This window comes from Macaca mulatta, chromosome 4 (genome assembly GCF_049350105.2).
Source record: "Macaca mulatta isolate MMU2019108-1 chromosome 4, T2T-MMU8v2.0, whole genome shotgun sequence".
Taxonomy (NCBI): domain Eukaryota; kingdom Metazoa; phylum Chordata; class Mammalia; order Primates; family Cercopithecidae; genus Macaca; species Macaca mulatta.
In genome coordinates this window covers 41,702,250-41,715,038 of record NC_133409.1, presented here as the reverse complement: position 1 = coordinate 41,715,038, position 12,789 = coordinate 41,702,250, and the positions used below count along the sequence as shown (strand labels likewise).

Here is a 12,789-nt window from a genome sequence, read left to right as displayed (position 1 = left end):
CCATGGCGGCCTTCCTGCTGATCCTCTTCACTCAGGTCTATATTTTTTTGGTCATAATATATCACTTTCTAACATGCTGTGTAATTTACTTACTGTGCTGATAGTTTATCATCTGGCTTCTACTGCAAAAACATAAGTCCAGGTATTTCTGTCTGTCTTCTCCACTGCTGTATTCTAAGTGCCTAGAACAGTGCCTGGCCCATCGTAGGCCCTCAATGTAGATCTGTTGAATGAATGAATGAATGAATGAATGAATGAAATGTGACGTTAGAGTTTAATTAACTACTAAGCTGTGCCACCTCCCTGGGTAGTTGCAGCAGCAAAGAAATTCTACAATAGCTAATTCAAAGCAATTTTTTAAAAAAACTTTAGAATGCAGATACATGAGGTATGAGTTTTAGAGCAAATTCATTGATTTTCCTCCAATGTTCAGGTTGGCTCTCATCTTCATTATCCAGCTTCGTAAATTGCTTTGTTTAAAATACTATGTGTCATGTGTTTGTGGAGTAAAAAGAGGAGCAGATAAGAACACATGACTCAACCTGTTTTTCTGGCACTTGCTCAGTGGGGGATAATTAAACACAATTGGCAGATGGAGCTCTTTGAAATGTTATCTGATGAATCAAATATTGCATAATTTGTTGTTGACATTATTTGAATTGTGCAATTTACGATGTTTAAAAATTAAAAATTTCCAAATTTTGGTCTGCTATAATTCCTACTTAGCTATTAATGCCACTTAAATTCTCTCATTAATTCTACTCTAGGCCCCGATACAACAAAAGGGGGTGGTAGACTTCAACGCATTTTCTAAAAGACTATTTGAGCTTATTTAAATCATAAATTTATCACTTGGGGAAAAGCTACAAATGAAGAGAAATCATACCAATTTTGTAGTAAGGGTGGGCGAGTGTTTGGGGAGCATGGTTGCCTTGTCCTTGGCCAGGTGAAAGGCTTTCTGAGAGCAGACATGTGCAGTTGTACGTGAACGTGAACTACTGCTATGCAGTGATAAGCTCTGTGGGATAAACCTAGAAAGATGGCAATACGTAACGAAAATGATACACTTTTATTTTTGTAAACAACAGTCCATTTCTCGCCTATGATAGTGGTTTTCGGAGGAACAGTTTGCAGGAATTTTACATAATTGTTTTCACCTATAAACGATGCACGAGGCATTCCTAAAAGGTGTCATCTGTATTTATCAAAATGTCTGTCACTTTGGTTATGAATCAGAAAATACTGAAGCAGTTCTTTTGGCAAACACCTCATGATTTGAAGTAATTCAACATGGCATCTTGGATGAGTTCTTGTTTGCTGACTATATTATTTGTATATCAGAAGCAGGGTATGTGGTGATGTGTTTTTATTCATGCTTCTGACTCATTGCTAGACTTTGGGAAACCACTTTATGGGGTATTCGAAGTTCAAATCCAGCCTCTCATTTGGGTTAATGAGGTAATTGTAGTTGTGTGTTTACCTGGGATATACTTGGCCAGAAGCAGACTAAGGGCTCGTGGCCCTCTCCACTTAATTCTTTCCATTATGCCACACTCTCCACCAGTCTGATTCCATGCAACCTTAAATCTCTTCCCTTTTTATTTTATTCTTTTTTTTTTTTTTTTTTTCTGAGACAGAGTCTCACTCTGTTGCCCAGGCTGGAGTGCAGTAGCATGATCTCAGCTCACTGCAACCTCCACCTCCCAGGTTCAAGCGATTCTCCTGCCTCAGCCTCCTGAGTAGCTGGAATTACAGGCGCCCACCACCATGCCTAGCTAATTTTTGTATTTTTAGTAGAGACAGGGTTTCACCATGTTGGCCAGGCTGGTCTCAAACTCCTGATCTCGTGATCCGCCCGGCTCGGCCTCCCAAAGTGCTGGGATTACAGCACTTTGTGAGCCACCGCGCCCAGCCTTCATTTTATTGTTAGTCACTGTATCTGATGATGTGTCTGTATGGATGGCTCATGGCCTGTCTTTGATCTCTTAAACCTGTTAGTCCATGGACCACAGACAGCAGCAGGAGTCATGTATATTTGGATTACAGAATAGGGCACACCAGAAATGTATTTGCATTAATTTTCACAATGGCTTTCAGAATCTTCATGCTGTCATGATTAAGAAATAAGAATGAAAACAGAAGAGCTAAAGCATTCAATTTGGGAACTGAGAAATAGAGATAGAGCTAAGGAAATGGATGAATGAACTATATTCTTTTCTGGAAAAGATTAGAAGTATACATAATAACAGTCTTCATGCATTTGAAGAAATGTGTGCTGATGTTATTGTTCTCAAAAGACTAATTGTTAGAAGTTTGTAAGCGGCCCAGTGAAATGATGCCTCACTTATACTCCACTGTCTAGGGAATGAGAGCATACCTATTCAGAACCAGACAATATTGGCAAAGTAGTTTTATGTCACTGATGAAATCCATTATAAAAACTGCTATTTCCACTTTTATTAATAGCAGAGTAAACTGGAACTCACAAAATATATTAGGACTTGAATCATGTTTTTACAGTTATCTAACTCCTATAGAAAAATTGAAACTGTCATTAGATATCCTTCTGTTTTATCTTTTTAAAATGGAAATGTGTTTGAATTGCTTCCAGGTACCCTCCAGTATATGGCACCAGAAATAATAGATAAAGGACCAAGAGGCTATGGAAAAGCAGCAGACATCTGGTCTCTGGGCTGTACAATCATCGAAATGGCCACAGGAAAACCCCCATTTTATGAACTGGGAGAACCACAAGCAGCTATGTTCAAGGTCACACTTCATTTCTCTTAAAAACAAATGGATAAACCTTTTTATAGCTATTGGATGTTCTGTGTGTGTGTGTGTCATATTTTTTTAGATAAAGGGAGCTAAGTAAACACGAACTGAGAACACATTAAAGGTCAAGAAGAGTCTCTCTCAGTTAGAGCCAGCGCTGGTGCCTCACACAGTGGATCTCTCTGTGCCTTAGTTTTCTCAGCTATAAAGTGAGATTCAATGTAACTTCCATTGACCACCTTTTTTTTTTTTTTGAGACGGAGTCTCGCTCTGTCGCCCAGGCTGGAGTGCAGTGGCCGGATCTCAGCTCACTGCAAGCTCCACCTCCCAGGTTCACGCCATTCTCCTGCCTCAGCCTCCCGAGTAGCTGGGACTACAGGCGCCCACCACCTCACCCGGCTAGTTTTTTGTATTTTTTTTAGTAGAGACGGGGTTTCACTGTGTTAGCCAGGATGGTCTCGATCTCCTGATCTCGTGATCCGCCCGTCTCGGCCTCCCAAAGTGCTGGGATTACAGGCTTGAGCCACCGCGCCTGGCCTGACCACCTTTGAACAACACAGTATAAATAACACATGACTATACTGAAGATGATTTAAGCCCTTTGGGAAACAGTCTGAAAATTTTCCATGGAGGAAGATATAAGAACATTTTTTAATCTGTTTAGGAATTAAATCAAAATTAATAATTTCCTTTACTTCTCTACCATAATAGTTTGAAGGCTTCATTTTTTAAAAAAGAGCATAATTACCATTTTAAGTAAATCAATCTTATTCTCATATACTTACTCCTCTAGCTTGTTAATTTGGCCATCAGTAACTCCTATGGGAGGAGGAAGAAGCCCCACCTTTTGCAGTAGGAGGTACCTGATAATAGAAGTAGGCTTATGAGAGCACAAGTGCCAGCATTTTGGGATCTGGGGACTGAGCATGGCTATGACCTGCGTCTTGAATCCCTGCAGTCCTCCCCTGCCAGACTGCCAGGCCAACAGGGAGTTTGAAATGGAAACATGCTTCCCAAGTAGTAAAACTCACACGTCTGCTACTTTCTAAGGCAGAGAACTTAAAAAAAAAATTAATTAATTAATTAATTAATTAATTTATTTATTTATTGTGCTCTCCTGTGGTATCCAAGGCAGAGGACTTTTTTTTTTTTTTTTTTTTTGTGGAGACAAGAGTCTCAATCTGTCACCCAGGCTGGAGTGCAGTGGCGTGATCTCAGCTCACTGCAACCTCCGCCTCCTGAGTTCAAGCAATTCTCATGCCTCAGCCTCCTGAGTAGCTGGGATTGCAGACGTACACCACCACACCCAGCTAATTTTTTGTATTTTAGTCATGTTGCCCAGGCTGGTCTCAAACTCCTGAACTCAGGCCCTCCGCCTGCCTTGGCCTACCAAAGTGCCAGGATTACAGGCGTGAGCCACGCATTTGGCCTGAAAGGACTTTTGATGGTAATTGTTATTCCTCTCCCTGCTGCAGACCACGTTTCTAGCCCTTATTCCATCTGTGCGTAGCCTCTTATGAGGGGCCGTGTGTTTTGACAGACCTTCTGCTTTTGTGCAAAGCTTGGCTTTATGCTTGAAGACAATCTGATAGGATACTGCTGGTATAACAATGAGTAGTGTGACCAAACCTCAAAGAGCAATGACAGGTGCCAAGAGAGGTGCCTTTCTTGCCATGAGTGGATGTCTTTCTCTTCTTGGCCAGTCTTTCAGGTTTCCTCCAGTGTCTAGGACTTATCTGAAATGCTGCTTTATAATTCACGAATGCAGTGATTATTATACCATGTGTTTTGGTCACATTAGGGCCAGTCTAAGCTGTGCACAGGAAGTGATGCTATCTTAGAGAGACGGCGTGACATAGACTGTGGCACCAGTTTACAGTGTTTGAATCCAGGCTCCAGCATGGTCAAGATATTTGAGACTGAGCGAATTATTTAAACTGCTTGTGCCTCAGTTTCCTCATCTATAAAATAAGGATAAAAATAGTACCTATTGGCCAAGCATGGTGGCTCACACCTGTAATCCCAGCACTTTGGGAGGCCGAGGCAGGCAGATCACCTGAGTCGGGAGTTCAAGACCAGCCTGGCCAACACGGTGAAACCTCCTCTCTACTAAAAAAGAAAAAATAAAATAGAGGGTCACGGTGGCAGGCATCTGTAATCCCAGCTGCTCGGGAGGCTGAGGCAGAAGAATCACTTGAGCCCAGGAGGGGGAGGTTGCAGTGAGTCAAGATCACACCACTGCACTCCAACCTGGGCAACAAAATGAGACTCCATCTTAAAAAAAAAAAAAAAGTACCTATATAATAAGAGCTTTTTGAGGAGTGTATGAGGTAAAATGTACCAAGCACTTAGAACTGTGTCTGACACATAGTATAGGCTATATAATTCTTACAAATAATTATATATTGTTTATATTACAATGAATTTATATAAGCTATATAAGAACAAAAGGATTTCCTTTGAAAATTTGCTCTGTACTAAAAAATGAAAATACCATTAATTTTTTTTAGAATAGCAGCAATAAGAAGTAAATTCTAATTGTTATAAAAATAGGTTTGTTTAATTTTAAAGTGCTTTTAAATATCTCTTTTAATGTAGGTGATTTGAGACAGGGAAAATATTCACAAATCATGTAATAGGGAAAAGAACATAGGCTTTAATCCAAACAGTTCAGGTTCAGATCCCAGATCCCTCTTTTCTTAACCATGTTACCTCATCCTTTCTAAGCCTTATTTTCCTCATTGGTGCAACAAGGAAAATATTTAATCCACTGGGTTGTTGGAAGGATTTGATGAGATTCATAAGTGGAGAAACCCCAGCACAATGCCCAGCACTTAGCTATTGTGAGCAACTCAGTGGTCTCAGCTCAGTGGCTGAGCATGGTGGCTCATGGATGTAATCCCAGCGCTCTGGGAGGCCGAGGTGGGTGGATCGCTTGAGCCGAGGAGTTTGGACCAGCCTGTGCAACATGGTGAAACCTTGTCTCTGCAAAAAATATAAAAAATTAGCCAGGCGTGGTAGCATGCACCTGTAGTCTGAGCTACTCAGGAGGCTGAGATGAAAGAATCGCTTGAGCCTGGGAGGTCGAGACTGCAGTGAGCTGAGATGGCACCACTCTGCATTCCAGCCTGGGCGACAGAGTGAGACCCTGTCTCAAAAATAAATAAATAAATAAAAATAAAGATTCTTTTTGTGTGCCAGTGTACCAATATGTTCTAAAGCTTTGAAAGACTAAATTATTACTCTGTAGTGCTGTCTACTGTCTTCAACTAATTATTCTGCCTTGGTAAAGTTACCAAGGCACTCTGTCAATCTTTTATAACCTACAGCAAACGCATCTCATCTCCCTTTGAGAAAAACCATGAATTTGTGTTGTATAATAAAAGATCTTGTTGCATTGGGGCATCAAGTTATGGAAGCTGGGGTTCAGGTGCTGAGGTGTTCACTCAGAAGGCACATTGCACTTTTTATATTTATGTCTTAGGTGGGAATGTTTAAAGTCCACCCTGAGATCCCAGAATCCATGTCTGCAGAGGCCAAGGCATTCATCCTGAAATGTTTTGAACCAGACCCTGACAAGAGAGCCTGTGCTAACGACTTGCTTGTTGATGAGTTTTTAAAAGTTTCAAGCAAAAAGAAAAAGACACAACCTAAGCTTTCAGGTATGTGATTGCATTGAAGAGGATATAGTCTGAGTCCCTAAATCATAAGCTTTTAAGATGGAAGAATTTTCCAGAAGTAAACTAACCTGTTTACAGATATCACTGGAAATTGGTGTAAATATTAGCACAGTGTCCTCAGGCATTTGGTTGCAGCATCAGGGAGCTGTGTTCCATCAATTTCATGAATGCTGGGACCTCATACATAGTAGTCTTCAATGACACAGTTAGTAGGTAGTTAGTATGTCAGCATCTATGTCACTCTAGCATTGTGGATACTAAGGTTCAAGTGTAAGAGGGGTTAAATTTAGCCTTTTGGAGCTGAAACCCCAGATTACCACAAATGGGCCTACAGAGCCATTATAGAGCTGTTGAATTTCCAAGCTCTGTGGGTAATAGGTTCTTTTAATTTTAGGCAGTAGAAAATACCTATTGTCTCTTAGGGCATATACTTCTGAATAATTACACCCCCAAAAAAAGGAAAGAAGGAAAAAGAAAGAGAACAAAGATTGCCAGCTATAAATAAAACAGCAGTGTAAAAATATAACTACATTGTATTTTTGCAATAATTGTCTATAACTCAGAAAAAAAAAACAAGCAAAGGTTCCAATTGTTCTTGGCATTTTTTTGGTGTTTATATTGGATGAGAATGGGCAGATTGAATGTTTGGAAAGGACATTGATCCCATTTCAGGCATTCACTTTTTGTTGATTTCTCAGTTTAACAACAAACCCAGCACGTGCTTATTCATGGCTGTTTGCTTTTCTTTCCACAGCTCTTTCAGCTGGATCAAATGGTGAGTTTGTTTTTACTTTGCCCATTGAGCTGAGACCTAGTGTCTCGTGTGATAAACTCCAGAATTCCCATCAAGTAGCCTCATCCTCTGCTCCCGGCTTACATTGGTGGGGGTTGGGGGAGTACTGTAAGGATGTGTGCAGCTGAAAGCCTACCTGGGTTGTTCCTTTGGAAACCCCTCATCTTTCTCTTTCATGAGTGGGGGTGGCTTAAATTTTTTCTCCCTAAAAGCAAGATAGTTACTGTGTTTTTGACATCTTCAATTTGAGTGAAGTAAATGCTTCCTTATCTAGGAGCCAGTTGACTACCCAATGTGTTTTTTGTGGAAAATATCAATGCCGGATACCTTCCTCTATCATCTTTGGGGTGATACATTGTATTTTTAGTGGTCAGGAGTTATTGTGCCTTTGTTTTCTAACGTTGGCATTTGTGGATCATAACTAGGAAGGTAGAGAAGGTAGATTTTCCCTAGGATGATCCATTAAAGCATTTCCAAGAATAGTAAAGAACATGGGGCTGGGTGTGGTGGTTCACTCCTATAATCTCATCACTTTGGGAGGCTGAGGTGGGTAGATTGCTTGAGCTCAGGAATTCGATACTAGCCTGGGCAATATGATGAGACCCCATCTCTACTAAAAATACAAAAAAATAGCTGGGTGTGGTGGTGCATGCCTATGGTCCCAGCTACTCAGGAGGCTGAGGTGGGAAGATCGCTTGAGCCTGGTGCAGTGGAGGTTGCAGTGAGCTGTGATTATACCATTGCACTCCAGCCTGGGTGACAGAGCGAGACCCTGTCTCAAAAAAACAAAACAAAACAAAACAAAAACGAACAGCATGGTGTTGGATTTTCCTAAGTTGGATAAGTGGTTGATCAAAGAGTTCAGGGGGCTTAATGTTCATTGTGCATAGGTTCTGCAGGCCAGGGGCAGGGGCAGGTTTTGCAGGTTGCTCAGATGCCCCAAAGCCAATCAGTCCAGAGTAGAGGCCTGTTAATTGAGGTTTCCTGGGTACAGCCTCTCTACTTTTTCTTCTTCCGTGTCTTCCATTCTGAGAATCTGGGGAAACTCAGAAGAGGAAAGGCACATCCTTGTACCTCTTTTCTCCACAGACAGCCTGGGCTCCGGAAGGCAGCCTTGCATTGTCACAAAGTCAGCCGTGCAGCGCTTGACAACCTTCTGACCAGCCTGCTTCTGGTATCCTAAAATGGACACTGACTTCAGAATTACACAGAAGTGGGTTCTGATCCCACTGACCCACTTTCTAAATATGGGACATGCACATTTCTTCTGTCATTCTTTGCTGGTAACATTACCTACTTCACAGATTTGGTTCTGAGAATAAAATAAAATAATATCCTAAAAGAGCCTTGGAGCTGTGCCCGGAAGTTTAGTCCACGATTGTTTTATCCCTTCCACATGGCTTGGTTTTTGTTCGCAGGAAATAGGTTCCCATCACACACACGCATTTAGCTTCTGTGAACTCAACTATACACACTTGGCAAGAGCGTGCACGTGCGCGCGAGAGAGCGAGAGAGAGATCATTTAAGTGGACAGTTCTGCCCATGTCTTCTCAGTGAGGATGTACCTTAGAGTGAGCATGAGATGGAAGGTGTAAACCTGCTGAACTCTAGTCAGTCAGGTTCCTATTGCCCTTTCGCCCCTCATGCTCACACGTGAACTTGGGCCTAGAAAAAGGGGCAGTCCCCAATTCCCTGCATAATTAAACTGTTCAGACTCTCAGCTAAAACAATATCATTACATGGATGGTGTGCCTCCTCTCTGTCCTCCCTAGGAGAGCAGGACAGATGTGCTAACCAAATTAGGAGCTAAAATCCCTCCCTCAATTTTTTTTTTTGAGATGGAGTCCCAGGCTGGAGTGCAGTGGCACAATCTCAGCTCACTGCAACCCTCTGCCTCCCATGGTCAAGCGATCCTCCCACCTCACCCTCCTGAGTAGCTGGGACTGTAGGCGCCCACCACCACACCCAGCTAATTTTTGTATTTTTAGTAAAGACGGGGTTTCGCCATGTTGGCCAGGCTGGTCTTGAACTCCTGGCCTCAAGTGATCTACCCACCTCAGCCTCCCATAGTGCTGGGATTACATGAGCCACCATGCCTTGCTTAAAATCCCATTTGATTGTTCCCAGGTATTATAGAAAATGGCCTGCCTCATGTTAATTGAAACAATGACCTATTCGCTACTCTTACTCTCCTAGATGAGTGCAAGATACAGGCCTCTTCCTTCCCCAGGTACTTCCTCTAGGCCATATATGTGTTTCTGTCCAGAGCACAGGCCCACCTCTCAAGGTTCTCTACCTCCCATAACTGCACTTGGCTTCCCCTCAAGAGGGGAGTAAGAGGGTGGTGACGATGAGACCCCCTTCCCCTTTAGAGAGAGACATGACTTGTCTCATCCTGACTGCTCTCCCATGGCCACACACAGACCCAGAGATTTAAGTAATTCACGTTCACTTAAATGTTAATTGTACAGTGATGGTGTGCACAGGAAATGTGCTAGGCCCTGAATGTATAAGGATGATAAAGACAGAATTCCTGATTTTAAAGAGCCGTTGACCTTATAGGAGAAAAACACTGGAAAAAGTCATCTCCACCATAGTGCAGTTTAGTCTGTGCAGAGGAGTCAAAAGGGAGAGACAGTGATTGAAGTCAGTCTGAGAATGCCGTTTCAAGGCAGACTTTCCAGTGAGGTGCACCTGATGAGTAAGAACAAATGTGAACTTAACAGGTGGATGGGGAGTGGAGATCCAGGTGAGGCCACTCCTCACATGAGTTAATGCCAGGATATGTGAAACTTTACTGTGTGTTCAGGAAGCCTTGCTGACTCAGCAACACTGGTGCTTAAAGTCAAAGGAGAGGGATGATGCTGGAGTGGGGAGCAGGCTCAGATCCCAAAGGGCTCCTTATGAAATGCTAAGGAATCAGCAAGGAGGGTTGGGGAGCCAGGGAAATTTTTTATCTGAAATAATATTATAGACAAGCACTGGACATATGATTGTGAAGTAAGAGAAATGTCCTGTACCTGCCCTGTCCAATACATTAGCCACTAGTCATATGTGGCTATTAGACACACTACACATGGCTACCATGGCTGAGGCACTGAATTTTTATTATTTAAATGTTAATTTTAATAACCATATGAGGGTAGTAGCGACCATATTGGACAGTGAAGCTATTGATGGATCATTCCGATAGCTGTGTGAGGATGGTTTATTTAATAACATTTATTCCATAACATTTTTAACCCTCTGCTATGCACTTGGCACTAGAATATAGGCACGAGGCACTAGGAATATAGCTGTGCCTCAGTTGATCCCAGATCCTGCCTGCATGGATCTCTTGCAATGCTTGTTAAAAATTGAGATGCCTGACCCTTCTCAGAATCTGGAGGTACAAGCTGGAATTCTGTACTTTTAAGTAAACCCAGATGATTCTTGTCATCACTGCAGTGTGAGAACCATTATTCTGTTTGGCCAGTTGGAGACTGGAGGCAGGATGGCCACTTAGGAGACTCTGTGTTGTGGCCAGACTTTGTTCCTAAACTGTCTAGGAGAAGGAGAACCATAAAGATCCCTAGTGATCGTGAATAGCTGTTAGGATTTGAGGCCACCCTCACAGCAATGGAAGGGATTTAGAAAATCCCCACTTTCCCAAAGCAGGAATGTATCTAATTCCTTAAAGGTTGCACTATCTCCCTTCCATAGACGGGAGCTCCCAACAATCTAGAGTCCATAGAGTGGCCAGTCACCCCTCCCGACTCCAGCCTACCCCTGGCCTCTTGTTAAAGCTATCTCTTAGGGGTATGGGGCTCACACCCCTTCCCATCAGCCCCTGAAATAGGGCAATGAGAATCATCTCCCTAGAGAAGCACCTTTGATGTGTTCTATCCTCAGAGAGGTTCATTCAGCCTCTTTTAGACTCTTCATGGTCAACCCCATAGATGAGGGCTCCTTAATACCTGGCAAGACATCAGCAGTAAGGCTGCCTGTGACTGGAAGTCCTGCCAGGCTCCTCTCTTGGAGCCTGGGGTCCCAGTCACTCACGTGTATGAGCTGATGTTCAAGGAACTTGTAACCTCTGTGATATCTGGAAACTGTCACCATGCTTCCCTGGAAATATTTATACTTGAGCTTCTTCCCATTTACAGTGATACAGAAAGGTTCTATGCATTCTCACTTGCCTGGAAATATTCATAACTTAAGAAGCTAGAAATCTCAGGCATGGATTTGATCCTATTTCCACCACAAATGTATAAAGCGACCTGTCTCAGCACCACCTGTCTTGCTCTTTCCACCCCTTACAATAGAGAAAACATTCATTGTCCTGCAGAAGGCCAATCCCCCACAGTTGAGTTCTGGCTCCTGTGGAGCCCCTGTGACTCCTCCAGCTTCTGCCTCTCCCGATGAGTTCCATATACACATGCTGTAGTGTCTTCTGTCCTAAACCCATCCTTCCCCTGATCTACAAATGGCCTCACTGGCTGATACCACCACCATTTTTTTTTTTTGCCCCCCATCCCAGCTTCCTGTCTTGAAGCACAGTGTCGCCAGATCTCCACCTCTTCCTTCCCACCCATGTAGCATCTCCCCTTCCACATGATCACTGGGCCTGCTCTGGCCAAGGTCTAATGAGATCTCTTCAGTCAAATCCAACAAGTGCCTTTCTCAACCTACTCAACTTCTCAGTGGCTCTCGGCCTGGATGACCGTTCTCTCTTACTTTTGCCCTCTCCTGTGTGGGCTTCCATGACACCCCATTTTCTCTGTTTTCTTCCAACCTCATGGCTGCTCCTTGTCATTCTCCTTGGCTGCCTGTTCATCCCCTTCTTTTCCTCTAAATATTGGCATTCTTAAGGGCTGGGTCTATACTGTCTTTTTATCTTTCCCCAAATTATGTCATCCTTTACTTTAAATACCATCTCCAGCCAGTAGGCTGCTGAGGTTCTATCTAGCCCAGCCTTCTGAGCTCCAGACTCATATCCAATTGGTTTTTTTTTTTTTTTTTTAAGATGGAGTCTTGCTGGAGGCTAGAGTGCAGTGGCATGATCTTGGCTCACTGCAACTTCCGCTTCCTGGATTCAAGCAATTCTCCTGCCTCAGCCTCCTGAGTGGCCATCACTACAGGCAAACCACCATGTCAGGTTAATTTTTGTATTTTTAGTAGAGGCGGGGTTTCGCCATGTTGGCCAGGCGTCTCGAACTCCCAACATCAGATGATCCACCTGCCTCAGCCTCCCAAAGTGCTGGGATTACAGGCGTGGGCCACTGCACCTGTCCCCCCGAGTTGCCTTCTTCATTTTTCAAACTGCACTGTCAAATAACACCCCTTATCCACTAAAAAGAACTTTCCTTTTTGGCCTGTATTATTTCTCATCTTAGTATATAAGTACAATATGCATCCATTCAGTTTCTTAGGCCAGAATTCTACTTTGGGGTCATTTTTGATCTTCCTTTTGACACCCTTCACTCTGGTCCATCAGCAACTCCTGCTGGCTACCTGACAAATAGTAGATGATCCACAACTGTATGTTGGATGAATGAATGC

General features: G+C 42.9%; 1 protein-coding gene across 6 annotated transcripts in view; it reads left to right on the top strand.

Annotated features, from left to right (window-relative positions):
- Positions 1 to 12,789, top strand: part of MAP3K5 (mitogen-activated protein kinase kinase kinase 5) — a 242,259-nt gene that overhangs the window by 190,763 nt on the left and 38,707 nt on the right. For all 6 annotated transcript variants that reach the window (XM_077999454.1, XM_077999452.1, XM_077999455.1 and 3 more), the window contains 3 exons: positions 2,612 to 2,769; positions 6,260 to 6,437; positions 7,210 to 7,230. In XM_077999454.1, coding sequence (XP_077855580.1) covers positions 2,612 to 2,769; positions 6,260 to 6,437; positions 7,210 to 7,230 — 357 coding nt within the window. The remainder of the gene's footprint in view (positions 1 to 2,611; positions 2,770 to 6,259; positions 6,438 to 7,209; positions 7,231 to 12,789) is intronic.